The 19643-nt window shown below is 48.3% G+C and overlaps 2 protein-coding genes across 8 annotated transcripts in view; both read right to left on the bottom strand.

Moving 5' to 3' along the window:
* The window catches only part of LOC144114757 (uncharacterized), a 257525-nt gene that overhangs the window by 48756 nt on the left and 189126 nt on the right, over positions 1-19643 (bottom strand). The window lies entirely within an intron of this gene.
* Positions 11309-19643, bottom strand: part of LOC144116427 (nuclear hormone receptor FTZ-F1 beta-like) — a 62680-nt gene continuing 54345 nt past the window's right edge. The window contains exon 9 of the mRNA XM_077651171.1: positions 11309-11688. Coding sequence (XP_077507297.1) covers positions 11399-11688 — 290 coding nt within the window. The 3' untranslated portion in view covers positions 11309-11398. The remainder of the gene's footprint in view (positions 11689-19643) is intronic.

Below are 19643 nucleotides of genomic sequence, written 5' to 3'. Positions count from 1 at the left end.
TCTTCTCGGTTTGTTTCCACAGCAGTGGTAATGGTAGGCTGATTCCATGTTTTGGGCCCAACTGTAGCTAAGCCAACAACGGAACCTCGTCTTCCCGGTGTTGCCACGCCTCTCCACGGTGGACGAAGTGCAGCGCCGCCAGCTTTTCCTATAAACAATATGTGTGTCGCCCTTTTGTGTCACCGTGTTGAACGCTGGCACGCGACCCACAACCATGAATCCAGGGGCCATGCGTGTCTGACGCGTGCGAAATGTTAGTAATTGTAACAATGAACCTAGATTGGGTGCGCACATTTCCTATGTATGCTTACACCGCAGCAAAATCGATTCATGGCCAAGGACCCGTCACGTTTCAGCCTTGATTAATGGCAATCAGTAAGTAGTCGCCTGTAGCGTATAAAACAGCCACTTTGTGCTAACAGCCTCAAACAGTATATGCTAGGCCGAGAATGTGGCTTAACAAACATTTCATAAACATTACGCCCGTTTATTAAACATCATCCCCATATCGGTTTCCATATATTATGTTCGTTTCTGTCCAGCTATGTTGTATTCTCTATTTGGGAACACCCATCATTAAACACAGGCACTGAATTCTGGCTTTCTTCCCCATCATTGTGCATCCACGTACTACCCTGTCACCCCTGAAGAAAGAGCCGAGCCTGCTGCGAAACATTGAGGTATAATTTACAAATTCTAGTCGTAGATGTGCCGCGGTTTACTGTAAGCACTGTATGCACGTGGCAGAATGCTGGTACGGAGATTACAACCCCGCTAGTACTGTACAAAACTAGAGCTCACCTATGTGGCCAAAACTAGGAGTTATACGAAAAAGCGTCCAACAGGGCTAAGTGGAGTGCGGCGAGTAACGGGAAGCCAAATGGTATTGAAGCGTTAACGGCAAACAAGTCGCCGTGAATTAAAGAACGAACAAGTGTGGGAAGCTGTACAGGAGACTTGAGTAAGGTGGTTGTTTTAGCGGCTAACGGCGAACTACTAAGAGCTAAGAGGCCGTGAAAAGTGCTCTAGAAGCGCAAAAAAATTGGTAATCGAACTTAAAACTAGTTTTGCGCCCTGTGAATCCCTATTCTTCGGCAGCTATGTCTCTCAGCAGAACGACCCCGGTAAAAATTACTGATTGGAATAGGTTCCACACCATCACAGAGACGCGGGCAGGTGGTGGCATCACCGATCAGGATGGCCGGGTAAGCGATCTCAAGCGAGACGCAGAGCGCCTCACCGATGAGGTGGAAACCACCGGACAACATCCTGCGGCAAACAAACGTCTCATGCACATCTGGAAGGCGCACGCGTCCCTATTGGGTAAGTTGAAGACGGGCAATCGCAATAGAAGGCTGAGACTTCGCACTTACAGGCTGGAAAGGGAGATTGAAGATCACGCCAATGAGCTCAACAGGCTACAGTGTTGGCAGACATGTGACGTATTAAACGGGCAAGTAGGAAATAGGAAATCGTGGCTTCTGCTGCGGCACCTACTAGATTAGACTCAAAGTCCGCAGCTCGGACGCGCCAGATCCAGATAGTACATCAGTACAATGACACGGCCTAAGAACTACTGAACGTCTTGAAGTATAAGTACCGCAATACAACAGAGGGTGGGAATGCAGCTACGGTGTATACTGGGGCGGAGAAGAGGCACTTGACGCGGACATCACTGCCGCGGAACTGATGGCTGCGATATCTGCGATCGGGCGAGACTTAGGTGTCCTCGGCCGCGGGGTCGGGCGGTGTAACTAACAAAATCACCAGAAACCTGGATGACGACTCGGCCCATGCTGTAACAGACAATATGAACAAGTTCTGGAAAGGAGGGAGCCTTCCGCGTGCATGGAAACATGCAAGAGTCACTTTCATACCGAAACCCGGCAAGAAGCTGAACATCGAGAACCTTCGACCCATCTCCCTCACGTCCTGCCTGGGTAAGCTCATGGAGCACGTGTTTCTCACGCGTTTGCACAACTACGTAGAGATCAGTCGCCTCACGCCGCACACGATGATCGGATTTAGGCCGCAGCTATCCACGCCGGACGTAATGCTGCAACTCGCTAGGGAAATTGCAGTCCCGGGGAACGGCCACGGTACGCGGGCCATCCTAGGGTTGGATTTGAAGAAATCGTTTCGTAACACCTCGCACGAGGTGATATTAGCCGATCTCTCGAAACCAAACGTAGGGTGACACAATTACGCCCACATAAGAGATTTTTTGTCTAATAAGACAACGCAGCTAACTATAGGGAAACTCAAATCGGTTCAAACATACCCATGGGAAATCAGATAATACCACAGGAGTCTGTTTTATCGCGTTTTATTCAACGCCGCGCTGATCACGCTCCCTAGAAAACTTGACGGCATAGGGGCATTAGACATACCCTACATGCTGTTAGGGACGAGGGGTCCTTGAGTGAGCTGACTCTTTCAGCACCGCAGGTCCCTTCTCTGAATGACGTTTCGGACTTGGTTATGAAGGAAACTGTACAGGGGGTTTATTTTACATTGTTTACAAGATTTTGGAACCCATTGGAGGGTGATGGGGGAAGGTCGGAGGATCTGAGAAGATCTGAGGATGATCGAGGATTCTCTCTCACGGCACTCGTCGTCCGGTTTAAAAAGGGTCCGGTCCCCAGGATTCCCCAGGTTCGAGGAAGTCTTCGCCAGGTTGGGCGTGGCCTAACTTGCGTTGTCGTACACACACACACACACACACACACACACACCACTTCACATAGGGACACGCCCCCGTCACATGCCTCACCGGAGAAAGAGGGTGCCGCTGGACAATCGCCCCCACCAGAGAGAGCGTTGCCTTCGCGTCCGAACGACAGTTCTCACGCTCCAGCCGGACACGTCTTCCGGGAAGTCCGAATGGGCGAGGCGCCGGCGAGCAGGCACAGTTGAAGGGGTGAGTCACCCCCTGCTCGGTTCTGGCGGTCGCTAACTGCCTCCGGGCCGCACGATCTTCCGCGAACAAGGTTTACAAACGGCAGTGGAATCCTCCGTCTCGAATCCAATAAACCTCGCGAGGACCGGCCGTGGGAACCCAGATGCCTATCGCCGTGCAGGGACCCCGGCTGCAGGTGTCCTGGCCGAATACGCAGCTGAATCAGACCACCGGCTGTCGCCAGAAACCTTACAGCTCCTCCGCGGCCCGAAAAATCTCGAATGTCCAGCGTTGACGACCGCTGGGCAGGAAGAGATGAGATGGCGTCCGTGTTGGTCCCCTGGATTGCAATATCATCGCCCCCAAGGCAGAACCCCAAGCACCACCAACAAAGGAAAGCGAAGGTGGGACGTTCCAAACAGCAAAGCACTGCCCCACCCGCAAGTGCTCGTACTTCGCCAAAGAATCACCAGGCTTCTTCCATTGACAACAATACACTTTTAAAAAAAATGTGTTCAAATGTGGGTTAATGTTGTGCCGACTGAGCGCGAAACATCTCCTTTTGAAACTGCCACAGCCGGATTACTTGGAACAAAGTAAAAAAAAACACTCACACAGGAGGAGATTCCTCTTAGTTCTCCCGCTTACATCAGTCTGCTCAAGCCATCAGCATTTCCGTGCAGTTTCCCCTTATAACGCACCGAGAAATTGTACTGTTGGAGAGCCAGACTCCATCTGAGCAAGCGACCATTTTTGGGGGACATCTGTCGCAGCCACGTTAAAGGACAATGGTCAGTCTCAAATACAAACTTTGCTCCGTACAGGTAACACGACAACTTCTGCGCTGCCCAAACTAAACACGCGCACTCTTTTTCGGAAGCGCTGTACGCTTCCTCTCTACTGGTCAGTTTGCGGCTGATGTACAGAACTGGGTGTTCTTCATGGTCGTAGCCAACTTGGCTTAAGACAGCACCCCGCCCTCTATCACTGGCATCACACTGGACTATGAACTCTTTCCCATAGTCAGGGGTCCTGAGCAAGGGTCGGGACACGAGTGCTTCCTTCAGGCTTTTGAAGGCGTTTTCTTTTTGGTTATCCCTACTTACGTTAGTAGGTGCTCCCTTTCGCAAGGCGTCAGTTAAGGGACTAGCCCGCTGTGAGTAGTTAGGAATATATCGCTGGTAGTACCCAACTAATCCCAAAAATGAGCGAATGGCCGTTTTCGTCCGTGGTTGCGGAAATGCTGCGATCGGGGCAATCTTTAACTCGGATGGGCTCCTAGTTCCCTGGCCTACAACGTGGCCCAAGTACGTCACCTGTGCGCAACCAAATCTACACTTTTCTGCCTTCAGTGTCAGTCCAGCCTGTCGTAAACTAGAAAACACGGTCTTTAGGTGTTCTAGATGCTCTTGCCAGGTTTCCGAAAAAATTGCCACATCGTCTAAATAAGGGAGTGCAAAGCACTGCATGTCCTTCAGTACGATGTCCATGAGTTTCAAGAAGCTGTAGGGGGCATTCTTCAACCCAAAACTAAGCATTAAGGGTCGAAAGGTGCCCGCTGGGGAGATGAAAGCGGCATACCTGCTCGCGCTTTCTGAGAGGGGAACCTGCCAATAAACCCGTACGAGATCGAGGGTGGAAATGAATTTCGCGCCGCTCACCCTTTCTATCCTTTCCTCTATGTTGGGAATCGGGTATAGCTGATCCCTGGTAATTGCATTAAGCTTTCTATAATCCACGCACGGACGAGGATCTTTCCCGGGGGCCTCAACAAGAATTAGCGGTGAGGTATAGTCACTTTCCGCTGGCTCTACAACCCCTAACTCCAACATGCGCTGAATTTCCGCGTCCATTATTTCTTTTTCCCGCGGTGATACCCTGTAGGGTTTCGACCGTACCGGCTCATCAGAGGTGAGCTCGATTTCGTGTGTCAGGAGGTGTGTCTTTCCCGGGCGACTGCTAAATAGGTCAGCGAATTCGCTCAACAACTGCTTTAGCGTGTCGACCTGTGTCCCGCTTAGGAAATCTGCATTCACGGAGTGAGCCAGAATGTTTTCCACGTTATCACTAGCGTACGCACCTCCCTTCCAACCCTGACTCTCGCTGTCCAGCTCTTCTGGTTCATTTAGAGTCAGATTGACGATCCCGCTGCGTTCCATGAACGGCTTCATCAGATTGCAATGATAGATTCTCACCTGCTTTCCCCTGCCTGGAACCCTTAGCGCGTAATTCGTCTCCGAAAGTTTTTGCAACACTTCTACTGGACCATCCCAGTGAACTTCCAGCTTGTTTTTTCTCGATGGCCGGAGGATCATCACGCGATCGCCCGCGGTGAAACCTCGAAGGCGAGCGTTTCTGTCATAATAGACCTTGGCGGCCTCCTGGGCAGCTTTCATATTTCGATTTACTAATTCCCTCGTGTTGTTAAGGCGGTCCAGTAGCTTAAGCACGTACTCAACCACTGTCTGGTTCTCTCCTGTCCCTTTCCACATTTCTCTCAGCACTCGGAGGGGAGAGCGGAGGGCTCTTCCGTACACGAGTTCTGCTGGCGTAAACCCCGTAGCTTCGTGGGGTACTGTTCGTAAAGCGAAAAGTGTGGCCGGCAGACAATCCTCCCAGTCTGCTTTATGCTCATAACAAAGAGCGCGTAGCACCCGCTTCAGCACCGAATGCCATTTCTCTACACTGTTGGACTGCGGATGATACACCGAGCTGTGCAAGTTTTATTCCGCTTCTTTCTAGGAATGTGGTCGTCAAGGCGCTTGTAAAGACCGTCGCCTGATCGGCTTGGATTTCGGCCGGAAATCCTATTCTCACGAACACTAACAAAAGGGCATCAACTATTTCTGTGGAGCTCAAGTCCTTCAACGGAATTGCCTCGGGAAATTTTGTGGCGGGACATAGCATAGTAAGCAAGTACTTATAGCCTGATTTCGTTTTAGGTAAAGGGCCTACTGTGTCTATTACAAGCCGGCGGAAATGTTCCGAGATCAATGGAACAATTTTGAGTGGAGCCTTCCATGTTGCATAGAAAAGGAACCAGCGAAAAAAGACGCAAGACAAGAACAAAGGAGGCACACACCACAACGCTGGACTCCTGAGCCTTCCATGTCTCTCCCGGCTTGCCCACGCGCTGGCACGCATCGCATGATTTTAAGTAGCGTTCTGCATCTTTGAAACAACCCGGCCAATAATATTCCATTAATAGGCGCTCCTTTGTTTTATTGATTCCCAGATGTCCTGCCCAGCCATTTCCGTGGCAGAGACTCAAAATGTCCGCTCTGTATTTTTCGGGCACGACCAGCTGATCAAATGTTTTGCCTTTTCTGTCCTGGTAGTGTCGGTATAGTAAGCCTCCCTTCTCATGCATCGTTATGTTGCGTCTCGCGATGCCCTCTTTAGCTGTAAGGTGCAGTCTTTCCAAAGTGGGATCCTGCTTCTGTTCTTTTGTTAGGGACTCCCTGTTCACCTGCAGAAGGCGATCAAAACTACGCGATGTTGGAGATAAAACGGATCCTTCAGCGTTTTCTGATTCCTCTACCGACTTAGTGGTTGAAGTCCCTCGTCGCTCATTTGCTCGGTCAGCTGTCTGGCTTTCATTCCTCGTTGGTTCACTTCCCTCCTCATTTGATTGCAACGATATGCTGGCTGGTGCGTCTCTGGCTACCTGAGGTTCGGGAATCTGACTTAGTTGAGATGCGAGCTGACGAGTTTTCGATCTTGTCAAAGCTTGTATCACCCCGCTTCCGACTTTCTGGCCTCTCTCGCGTAGCAATTGGTCTGATCGATTCGAGAAGAGGTAAGGATATTGAAGTGGCACGGCCTTCGAAACTGCGGCCTCAGTGATTAGCTCTCCAAACGGTCCACAAATTATCACTCTAGCTATGGGAAGGCATACACTGTGTTCTTCTACTGCCTGTTTTATCCACGAGACTTCTCCCGTAAAATCGTCCACTGACACGTAAGACGGGTGGACAACGTCCATCGTCGCGGCGCTATCACGAAGCACCCTGCACGGTTTCCCGTTAACGTGCAGCTCGTGCAGGCTTAAGGAGCTCTAGATTCTCGTCGTTATCCTCGACGCACGAGAACACCAAACGTTGCTTTGTACACTTGGCTGCAAAGTGCCCGACACCATTGCAGTTGTAGCAACGAAATGGCCTACTAGCCTCAAACTCTTTTTTCGCGGCTTTGTCTGCTCCCTGTCTCTTCGCCTGTTCTTCACGCTTTTCTGGCGCTACCTTCGTTGCCTCTGATTGCTCCGAACTTCTAGCACTTCGCGTCTTTCTGCTAGGCCCTTTATCTCGCATCGCGTTTCGAGCGTGTGACGCACCCTCTTCAGTGCTCAACCTTCTGCGCGAAACGTACTCCTCTGCTAGCTCAGCGGCCCTTTCAACTGTGTCGACTTTTTCCCTGTCTTGAACCCACAGTTTCACCACTTGGGGAATGCGTCGGTAAAATTGCTCAAGGCAAAAACACTCTATGATTTTGTCTCGGTTTCATAAACCTCGGCTCCTTTTAGCCACTCTAGCAGATTCGTCTTTAGTCCATACGCGAAATCCGGATAGCCCTCGCTATCGTTTTTCATTGCGTTCCTGAAGCGCTGTCGGAAAGCTTCGGCTGACAGCCGGTACCTTTTTAGCAGGCTGGCTTTTGACTTTTTCGTAGTCAGCTGCGTCTTGTGTGCTAAGTCTCGCTATGACTTCAGCTACTTCACATGGCAAGAGTGTCAGAAGCCGTTGCGGCCATGTACTGCGAGCAAAGTTCTCCCTTTCGCAAGTTATCTCAAAGTTTCCCAGGTACAATCCTATGTCCCTTCCACTTTCATAGGGCTGCATGAGTCTGTTCATTCTATATGATTGTACATCGCTTGCTCTTTTTCCCATTCCGCTTCCCTTTTTCTTTTTTCTTCCTGTACCAAATTCCACGTATCTACCAGCTGATCGTCATCTACGTGCTTTTGAATTGTCTTGCATATTTCAAGTTTTGTAATTTTGCCCTGTACTTCTATTGATAGTTCCTCGCATAACAACAGCAAGTCCGACTTTGACAATTTCATCAGGTCCATGACAACGGTTTCTCCGCTTTGGCAATGCTATCTGCAAAATGTCGTGAGATTACCCTTTCTCAATTGACATACATTTCCCAGTGATTCTAGATTATTCTCTCAAAATCTGAAGCCTGGCGAATCCTATAGCAAAATGCCGAAACGCTTACCGGTTGAGAAATCACGATGTCGCACGGTCCATCCCAGCTGCTGCCAACCAGTTGTTAGGGACGAGGGGTCCTTGAGCGAGCTGACTCAGCACCGCAGGTCCCTTCTCCGAATGACGTTGTCGGACTTGGTTATGAAGGAAACTGTACAGGGGGTTTATTTTTACATTATTTACAAGATTTTGGAACCCATTGGAGGGTGATGGGGGAAGGTCGGAGGATCTGAGAAGATCTGAGGATGATCGAGGATTCTCTCTCACGGCACTCGTCGTCCGGTTTAAAAAGGGTCCGGTCCCCAGGATTCCCCAGGTTCGAGGAAGTCTTCGCCAGGTTGGGCGTTGCCTAACTTGCGTTGTCGTACACACACACACACACACACACACACACCACTTCACATAGGGACACGCCCCCGTCACATGCCTCGCCGGAGAAAGAGGGTGCCGCTGGACAATCGCCCCCACCAGAGAGAGCGTTGCCTTCGCGTCCGAACGACAGTTCTCACGCTCCAGCCGGACACGTCTTCCGGGAAGTCCGAATGGGCGAGGCGCCGGCGAGCAGGCATAGTTGAAGGGGTGAGTCACCCCTGCTCGGTTCTGGCGGTCGCTAACTGCCTCCGGGCCGCACGATCTTCCGCGAACAAGGTTTACAAACGGCAGTGGAATCCTCCGTCTCGAATCCAATAAACCTCGCGAGGACCGGCCGTGGGAACCCAGATGCCTATCGCCGTGCAGGGTCCCCGGCTGCAGGTGTCCTGGCCGAATACGCAGCTGAATCAGACCACCGGCTGTCGCCAGAAACCTTACAATGCTGATCACGTCACGATTTGGATAAATCAATGGAACGGACGGGCAGATCGAGACGGCCCTGCAAGAGGCGGCGGACGTCGTGGACGGCCACGCCCGTTGCGTAGTACTGAAATGCTCCCCACAAAACTAGGAACTGCTAGTCCGCCTTTGTTGAAAAATCCAAATTCTTGCGTTTTTTCGCGGCCATGCCTCCGGAACACGTGCCAAAAGCGGAAAGCAAAAAGCACTGCACCACACAAGTCTCAAGCCTTCGCGTTAGCCTATTGAATAAAAGGAACAAAGCGAATCGAAAGACGCAGCGCTCCGCGTATCCGCACTGCCACAAGCCCGAGCTGCACTGACTTCGACTCGTTGCGCCAGCGGTGTAGCCAACCAAAAACAGGAAACGGGCGCCTGTGATCATCGTGGTTCCTCCCTCCCGCTTCCCTTTCACGCCCAATCACACTCCACGTGCTCCTCGTCACGTGCCTTTTACACACACGCCCCTTTCTCAGAGTGTGGGGCGGTGTCCGTGAGACCGTGTGAACTTCGTGAAATGATCCCGAGGAGAAGCGCACTTGCGGGGTTGCCGATGGGAGAAGCGCGCTTGCAAGGGTGGGGTATGGCGTAGAAGCACACTTGCCGGGGCGCAGCTCAGCTCGGAGCTCGATACATCGATATGCCAGTGCTTGAGAGTTCTATATACGCGAACAATAGCGCTATACTTTTGCATGGGATTCCGAAGAGGATTTTTGAACCGTTCGATATAGGCAATAATTCGATATATCCGGGATCGACTGTATATGGCAAGCAATGGCAAAGATAAGCAAGCCTGGTTCACCTTGCACTTTGCATCATAAAAACCCAAGCTTGGAAAAAGCACTAATGTTGCAGCACTACTCTAACAAAGACAGAACTCCATACATCTACGTGAGATGTTATCAGGAACAGCTAGACAAGAATTAAACATAACAAAATTTAGGCAGAAATAAAGTATCTAAAACCTTGTTTACCTGAGTGCCAGTAAACTAGAATGAGAAGGTTGTGTCAAGGAGGTGTCCACAAATTTAACGATGTTTACATTTAATAAGGTAATAATAAAAAATTTTAATGTTCATTACAGGTAGAAAAAAAGAAAGAAACCACGAATTGATTGCTTCTGTAAAAATCGTATTTAATCTGACACAACAACTTTAACTACTTATGCATAACAAGAAACCCCGGTTTTAATCCAAAATGTACTGGTTTCAAAGTTCTTGTATAGACAACTATTACATCTTTTTTGAACCAACATGGTTAGACTTGTTCCCTCCTACCCAAAATCAAACCTGCTCTAAACAATAACATTACCAGTTAACTGTTAAATGCAAGAAAACCTTCCAATGGACTGGGACCTTAATTTAAACAATGACTGGGTAGATGCTTGCCATTTTGGCCTTCAAACAACCATGTGAGAATATTGGTAAGAGTTTTGAAGCACAGTTGCGAGAACAATGAATGTTGCTTGATTAGCTTCAGGCAACCAATACTGGCACAAGCATGCAAAAAAATAAAACATGAATTAGTATAGCTGCTATTCATTTCAGTTGCAACTGAAGTGATAATCTGGGGCATTCATAGCATTGAACTATAAACAAGTAGAACACTAAAAGTTGTAAACAGGGCGAGTCCAATGTGGCCACAGATAGTACACCTTTCAAGTTTACCTTGACTTTAAATGACATGAGGCAAGATGCACCATGGCACAAAGCATCAGACAACTGAAAGCTCGCTTTGCAAAAAAGGGAAAAAATACGAGATAAATGCAGAGACAGATCCATGAAATCAAGATATGAAGTAAAAAAACTCAGTGAAAGGAATCACGATGCGAACTGTCTAAGACAGCATTCTTCACTATTTTTTGCGGTAAAAAAAAGGCTGAAAAAAGTGAATTTGGTGTAGTTGTGTAACATACAAAAGTATTTGCCCAGCATCTGTTCTTCTGGAGGAGGTAACTAGCAAGAAAAGAAAACGCAGCAGCAATGATGGAAGAACAGAGCGGACACATCTTTAAGACAGAAACAGAAAAGGTTAAAACAGCACTAGTCCTCGCTCGCTCTTCCACAACTTGGTATCACTGCCATAAGCCGCTACTAGCTAGCAAGGAAGGGTACAGCAACAGGGGAAGACTAGGAAAGACGACCAACACTAGAACAGCAGGGCGCCGTCACTTGGAACAAGCAAGAAAGAAGAAAATTCAAAGGGGAAAAAAGAAACAGCACACCATATACACATCAGCTTGAGCAAATGAGAAAAGGAAACTGGAAAGCAGGTGTCACTTCACCTGCCATAGAACTGCCCTATCTTCAGGGAAGAAGAGGGCAACACATTACACAGCGGAGTATGAAAAAAAAGAAGAAATACTGTCGGCCTCTCCCATGCTTCTCCATGGTCTCTGCACAATCACCAGAGGGCACTATGTACAGGTGCCCACAGAAGAGCACCCTGTGGGCTGTGGCACTCAGTGGTCCCCCCGCAAGAGTTCAAACAGCAAGTTGAAACTGGGGGCCTGTGGGTCAGCCATGGGTGCAGACGAAGATGATGCTCCCGCAGAAGAGGCGATGCGCCCAAACGCTTCCAAGGACTCCTTGCTCACCTGGCAGGCACGCTCGAGCTCGGTCACAAAGAGCAGCAGCTCACCAAACTTGGTTGGCTGCGATGGGTAGTGTGAAATGGTGTACGCCTGCAGAGCTTCTAGCACTTGTTTCTTACAAGCACTGACCTTCTCCGGATCTTTCAGGCCACTGGCGTCTGGAAGAAAACATCACAAAATGCTGCAGTTGGTATTTTAGCTGCCCTTCTCCACTGGGCCCGCAACACAGTTATCTAGTCAGTACATCATATTTCACTCTTACAAACTGCTGCTCGACCTTATTTCATCCCTATGGTGCCATGTGAGAGTCTACAGTAGTCAACTAAGCCTCAAAGATTTATATTTCTGCACCACATCTTGTGAGTGGTAATTTCACTTGAAAGTAGGGGTGTGCAACTATATGAAACTTCAAATAGTTTTCAAATAGTATTTTCAATTTGATCGATTCACACTGCACTTTAACGATTTGAACCTTCTAAACGTTCTTCAGCTAAACCCACAACCACACATCGTGACATTCCAAAACGTCAGATCTTGGCCCTGTAAAACAAGGTAACTTGCTCTTTCCTCATAGAATTAACTGCCAGCACGTGGCAAAACATTTATACCAAGCTTCAAATGAAAAAAGTTGGACGTTTTCACAACATTCTGCTGTCCAACTTTAAGCCGCGTTTGCTAGGGTTCATTCCTCGACTTTTTAAGGGAGTTTAAGCACATACTTTTAAAACGAATATGGGATGTAATGAGGTTCGACTGTGATACCAGTATTGGGAGACATCAGAAAACAGGTCAATCATGTTCACTTTTTAACTATTACAGTTAGGTGGCAGTTTGCAATGTTGCAATTAAGGGAATTGTAGCCAGCCGTTTGTATAAGAAAATAGGGTTTAGAATTTCAAAAACAAGATTATCCTTGGCACCGTGTGGCTCATCAAAGTTTGCCCAAGCGCCAAAATATTGTGTCAAAGACGCCAAAAGACAGCTCCAAAAGACATGCGCAAAGCAATGCCCCCTAATACCTTTTCTCGCCCACGTGGTCTGGAGCAGCGAGCGGCATTGAGCCCGCGGCACAGGTGGGACACAGAAGGTCGCATCATAAGTGTGCCATGCAATGACGTGTACTGGGAACGTACCCCAGTACATATCGCTCCATGGTGCACGTACCATAGACCCTGCACGTACCAATGTACAAAAGTGTGCATCTTTTGGCACAAGGTGACCAAACTGTGTTGTGTCGTAGCACCAAGGGTAATCTCGTTTTTGAAATTCTAAACATTCATACAGTCGAGTGCACTTATAACGAACCTGCAGGTCACGCAGATGGCGTTTGTTGCATCTGAAGTTCGTAGCAATTGGACTCTCCCTAATACAGCCAAAAATACATTGAAAAAAAAGTGGCATTTAATAGTCTGTTTTGAACGAATGTTTCTTCAATGCACACCCTATCAAGCCAATTCTTATGCTCTCCAGCGCAGTCCTGTGATCTTGGCTGAGACCCTTGCTGCGGACGCACTGCTTTAGGAACGCAGTAATACCGATAGCGATTGAGATAACTAGTGATAGGTCAGAATTTTAGTCTTTGATCCTTGACAAAGCTTTAAAGATGCAGCGACAAAGCTACCAATGCGCATGTGCACGAAGAACGCACATCTGCCGTATGCGTGGTGCCTGCAGGCGGCAGCAGCGCAGAAGATGGAGATCCGATAGGGTAGACGACGCGTGCCACATGACTGGGTGGGCCAGCAAAGCCAATGTTCGTGACTGATATTCAGACTTTTTACATCGCGGTCATTGGTTCACCAGAAACCATGTGCAGTAGTTTTGCTTTTAATGCTGCCTTTGTCCCGCACTTACCACAATCTGTTTCCTTTTCATACAGTTTGCCCACCTGCCACACGTGCACACATTAATTTTAAACTTCCAGCTTGTCCGGGCACGCTTGGTCGGCAGTTAACTGAAATGTCAATGGCACTCTTTATCTATTGGGTGTGGGGGTGGGGGGGGGGAGGTTGATTCTTTGTATAGAAGGGATCACGAAACCTGGAAGCCGCTGTTCAGTTACCATGCTCGCGGGAAGCATGCGATTATCAACTGTGAGGGAGAATTTTCGTCGCCTCCTAGTTCGTTATAACTGAGGGGTGCGGCCATTGTTGTTCGTAGTATCTGAGAAGATGGGCCATAGCCCTCATACACATTTTGACGGTATTTTGACGCTCATTCGTAATAAGCGAGCATGGCTCGCTCGACTGTATGGCCATACTAATGGCCGGCTTCAAGTCCCTAATTACAACCAGGCACTTAACTGTAACAGCTTCAAGGCTTAATATTAAATGTTAGTTAACCAGCATACTAGTTAACATGATGCAGCTGTTTTGTCATGTCTTCAAACACTAGTATGACCTCACCATAAATGCGAATATTAAATAATTCCGAATATTCTGTCGAATAGTAAAGTAAAGTATTTTATATCCTATTTGATCTGAAAGTTGGTATTCGAAATCTCGAAGTAATTCATCTTGAGGGAATAACGTTTCTCGAACTCTTGCTGCATGTGGTTTTAGTTCTGCGTAGCTCCTCTGGGATGATACCGTGGCGCACATGCAACAAAACCCCCTACTCTGCGCTGCGTGCCTGCACTCCCACGCATATGCCGGAGCCGGTCTGCGCATGCTCGCCACAACAGACACGAGCAGGTGTAATTGTAGCACCCAGATTTGTACTGGCAAGGTGTCTTTGGCCGTGCTACCCACGGTGCGCATGTGCCGTAATTGGCATGGTGGTGTGCATCAATAGAAAGATGTACCATTGTGCTACCAGTGTGCACACGCTGGTTGGTCCCGACATGGCTGGGGAGAAAAGAGCTGGCTGGCGCCTCGGGCCTTGTGGCATCCGCAGGGCGATCTGTGCATGGGCAGCGGCTCCTCGCGGAAATGGATCGCACTATGCTAAATCTCTCTAATCGGAGGATGCACGGCTTCCTTGACTTCCTCGGAACAAGTCTGAGCTGCCTGTAGCTGCCGTAGCCGCTCGTCTCCTTGTGAAATTCAATAAACAAGTGCGACGGTATGAGTAAGAATGGGAGGTAGCACAAGAAACATGGCGATGGGTGCCCCCTTCCGATGCCCGACACGAGGTTGTGCTGGGCGCTTAGTGCTTACGCTCAGCACGTGTCATGGAGTCACCACTTAAAAGCAACAGCTACGCAACGATGCACTTGCAGTTAAGAGCAACTGTCGGAGGCCCCACATATAGGTCTCATACCCCACAAATGCGTCAGCACCGCATGTAAGTCAACTTCCCCAACTTCCGATAGACATTTTTGCAGAAAGTCGGCACAGCTTCAATCAGTGTGACAAAGCTTCAGTGCATTCTCTATTTTCTTATAATGATGTTGTGTGTTCGAAAAAGAAGGTTTTGAAAATGTCTACTGTGCCATTCAACCTATTTTCGTGCGCCAGCAGTATTCCAAAATATTTGCTTCAAAATTATTTGAAGAAATTTACTATTCGCTTCGAACCAAAAAAACCACTATACGCACGTGCCTACTCAAGAGCCAGCTTTGCTGCAAAAAGCCTACTATTAACAATTGTCGGTGGACTACCCTGGACCAGCTGGTATAAACCTGAATATATCAGATTGCTTTCTATATTGAAAAGACAGAACATTCCTTTGAAAATCCCATGCAAACAGTATAGCATTACTCAATGTCCTGCGGGCAAGAGCAGTTTTGTCCCTTTCCCCGCGCATGAGGCATGGCGAGATATCGACCTCTATCCTCATCTGGTGGCCTAACCAGTACTACTTATCCTCAGGCTCTCATGAGATAAAAGCAGCCAGTGAATCAGGCGTGAAGAGGGCATGACACACTGGCGTCCTCTCGTGGACAATGCCCTGAGTTATTGTGCACAGTGTGGAGAGAAATGGCATGGTGACGCTGAGTAGTGGCTAGACCGCTAGGGTGCATGTGCAAAGAACCATATACAACTTTAGAGAGCTAGATTAGGAATTGAGTCAACAGCCATTCAAATTTAGCAGCTAGGCCATTTTGTGTCAACACACCTGAAACTCACCTCGGTGAATGAGCTAGTGCGTGGTGCTCCAGAAAATCTATGGGTGAAAATATTTGTGAATGATGGCATATTCGATGTTTTGATAGTCATACAAACAGCTGAAAAGATAGAGAGGCCAACTCTCCTGAAGGGGCTATAAAGTTCAGTATGTCAGGACAGCATGAGAGACCTCCAACTAGGTGACAATTCCACTCTTTCATTTGCACTATGCATTCATTCCCTGCCTGCACCACCGAGGGAGGCTCGTAATTTAGGAGGTCCCAAATAAGAGCTCGCAAATAAACTGCCTGCCTGCTGGCTATCCTTTGGTCTTGTGTGTGCTATTTTCAAAACTCCACAGTTACAATGCTACTATAGTTCGAAATTCTAGGTATGAGCGAAGTTTCTAATGGTTCGAATATCAAATCGAGTACTTTGGTATTCGATTCGAGCTTAAAATGAATATCAATATTTGAAAATCTAGAATATTTTCGAAGTATTTCAAAGTTCGAGAATTCAGGAAAATAAGCTGCTGGTAGAAACAATCGATGGTCTTATGATTGCTGCGACACTTCTACACAATCGCATTGCTCTGGATGTCAGCAGGCGTCATATGCACGGTGCGGCAGGAACGGAACTGCACTTGCTGCACGGAAGGCCCTAAGATGAAAATAACAAAAAAGACAATGCAGAACTACCAGCATGCCCAAGGAGAGTGCTCCATTGGTGTTGGCTTTCGTAGTTGCAGTGATGCTGGAAACCAACTTTCAAGCTGGCGATACCTTTTTGTTTACAACCTCTGATGGCTGAGATTATATGAGATAAAACACCATTTAATTAAGGTACAACGCTGAGAAGGACAGCACTGCAAAGAGTTTTGACATGAGTGCACAGCTTTCGCTTTGGAGAGCACCATCATTTTCTTGCGCTCACGGTCTTGGCGTAGCGGTACACCTCTCCTGTGCTTCTGTGCTAACTTTTCACGTGTTTAGGCGAAAGTACTCATCTCAGAAGAACAGCATTTATACTTACTCTCCAAGGATAGCTGCATTGTGTACCATTGCGCAGCGGCGCATCTGGCGATGCAATACAGCGTGCTCGCATCTCCTCGTGCTTGTCCATGCTTATGGCATGCCTCAGTCTGGAGCAGCACAATGCTGAAAGCTTGGTCTACATAAGGACCCACCCCAGAAATCGCAGGTATCGCATCCCCCGATTGGTACACAACGGCATGCTGGGTGCTATTTTTGCCACATGCGCGGTGCCTTCGCTGATATTTTTTGTCTTTCGTATACAGTCGAGCCCGCTTATAAGGAATATGAGCCTCACGCGGCGTACGTTTGTTATATCCCGAAGTTAGTAGTAAGTGGACCACAGCTTTGAAGACCTTTGCTTGTCAAAACACAAAACTTTTTCTTTGCAAAAAAGTTCCTGATGGACGTCTGTTTGGTCGCGCAGATCCGACGAGGCAGGTTTCCAGTTTATTTAGAGCAGGAGCGTGCTCTTTGCCGAGGCCCTTGGCATAGACAAGTTTTCTGAGGCTCTCTATGTAGCCCATTGCTACAGGCGCGCTTATGGGTGCTGGCTTCATCCTCGTCTGATTCCTCCGCGTCACTCTCGTCCCGCTCTTCAGCAACGATGTCCTTGCCCGCGCATGGTTCCGCGGTGTCGATGTCGTCATCGACAGAAATAAAATAATTCGAACCAAAGTCATGACCCCGCATGTCGGAGACGGTGACGCGCTGACACAAATCGCCAACGGGCTGGTCATCTTCCGAAGCACCAGGCTGGGCATCAGACACTGTGTCTACGAAGCCGGCCTTGCGGAAGCAGTTCCGCTCGCCAGTGGCCGTCACCTTCACCCAGGCCGCTTTCATCATCTCTACCGCTGAATATAATGGAAATGTGCACGGTGTCCCCGTCCGCCATTCCGATTTACAACCACGGCCACGAGTATTGAACAAAGCCAACGAAATGTCCGCACCGCAGCAAGAGTGACCAAAGCGTGCGACGGGCTAGACGTGCAACGTGCACAAGCGGCAATCAAGCTAAAGATACAGACGCATAGCGCCAGAGCAGAGACCAATGAGAAGCGTCCGTGAGCGTCAGTGCAGCCACCTCTTGGCTCCAAGGAAGGCTTGCTTCACGGAGTGTGGCCTCCGCGATCAGCGCCGGCGATGGGCGGTTGATCGCGGGAGCCACGTGCGGATTCGCAAGAGAGTGAGGAGAGGGGAGTGGAGTTGCGAGGAGGGGCAGGAGGGCGATCTTAGAAGGCATGTTGGCGGGGAAAGAGTAGCTCGCTTGAGAGCGGCACGAAACGGGGCGGGCAGTTCACCTGCGATGAGGCTTGGGAAAACATAACACGCGCCGGGCGGACAAAGGGGTTGGAGGCAGGTTATCTTGCATCGCAGCGCCAGGCTTACGCCGTCCGTTCGCTGTAACTGATCAGCAGGGCTTAATGACGTTCGTTGTACGTGTGATTTTGTGTCATTGAAATAATGTATATTTTGATGGTCGCGCAGGTCTCGTTCGTTATAAGCGAAAGTTTGTCTTAAGTGGGCCCGTTACACGTAGGCTCGACTGCAACCGACGACTCAGGACACAGCTGCCACAGCCAACGCGCCATCATGCGTGAACACTGCAGTTCAGTCACGTGCCAATTTGCCGCACGAATCAGGTCGAAGAAACTGCGGCATCAGAAGTGACGTGACCTGATATTTCAACTACAGCTGTTCACTGAAGTCTATGGGTTGCATTATTCGGTGCCACACCACTCCAAGTATGAATTGCGTCTGAAAAATGTGTTCCCAACTTACATATTTCAAAAACAGCAGCACAATAAGAATCGCACGATAAAGGCTTGAGATTGACGCTTAGTTCACTTTGCGGCTTGCTGCTCTTTGAAAATCGCCGAACAGAAGTTTGAAAGCATATATATTTATTCAGTTTAGTTTTTTTATTTCAGTTGCTTCAGTGAGTTCTGCAAAACCATGTCTTTCGGCGTACCCATTGAGTTGTAATGAACTGCCCGTTTTTTTTTACTGCTACCTTTCCAGTCGCAAACTGTTCGCTTTGATTTGAAAATATTCAAAAACAAAACACCAATTCGCTTCGCAGTAGCTTCCAACTCACGTTCAATATTCGCGTATGCCTACCAAATTCATGTGCAACAATGATATCCGCATTATGGGCAGCGAAGTCTCACAAAAAGCTGCAACTCTGCAATGTACATTATGTTGTACATATAATGCCTGAAAATGTTAAAGTAGGCCAAACGTTATCAAGCTGTATGTGGCACAAATTCATTAATTCAATTTTTATAGTAATGCTTGAAAGGTTTTAAATAAACAGAATTTAATATAATCAGAATAACTAAAGCAGCCGCCACATTTAATGGCAGGAAGATTGCATATGTGGGAACAACAGTTTTTATTTACAAATGCCATCCATGACCGTTTGCTCCTTTTTTATGCGATCATGTGATGTGGCACTGCATTGTGAATGTGTCTAGTTGTGCATAGGAGGACGATTTCAACACGCACTACAGTTGACTCTAAATAATTCGAAGCCGATTCATTGGAATTCTTTGTTAATTAGAAGTGAATTGTTGGTCCAATTTTGCATGTAATTCTATAGAAAAAAATCACTCGATAAATGGAAGGAAGAAGCCCACAGTATTGTTTAATTAGAAGTTATTTTTGAGTCAAAAGACTCGAGGTGATGGTCATTTTTTAATTGAATGCGCAATTTTTCAAATGCTGCAGCAGCTTCGTGCTCCGCGATGGTATCATCGCAGCAATCCGCAGCGATGCCGTTTTTGAAGTGGCGAGATTATTTTTTTTGCTACAGCTGCCATAGGCTACCGCAGTGCTGCATACTGGAAGCGGCGAGATTGCACGAGATCAGGCACGCCAGCCACGTCACTTCCTTCGAGTGTCTGTTGCAGTGTCAGCAGCACACTATCTTGCTTGTTCTGCAGATGTTCTACACATTGGATTTCAACTGTAGTCGCGACGCGGAAAATCATGGCAACACGCCGCTCTGTCGCACGCTTGACCTGGCGA

This window comes from Amblyomma americanum, chromosome 1 (assembly GCF_052857255.1).
Source record: "Amblyomma americanum isolate KBUSLIRL-KWMA chromosome 1, ASM5285725v1, whole genome shotgun sequence".
In the NCBI taxonomy this organism is placed as follows: domain Eukaryota; kingdom Metazoa; phylum Arthropoda; class Arachnida; order Ixodida; family Ixodidae; genus Amblyomma; species Amblyomma americanum.
This window is presented reverse-complemented; position numbering and strand designations above follow the sequence as displayed.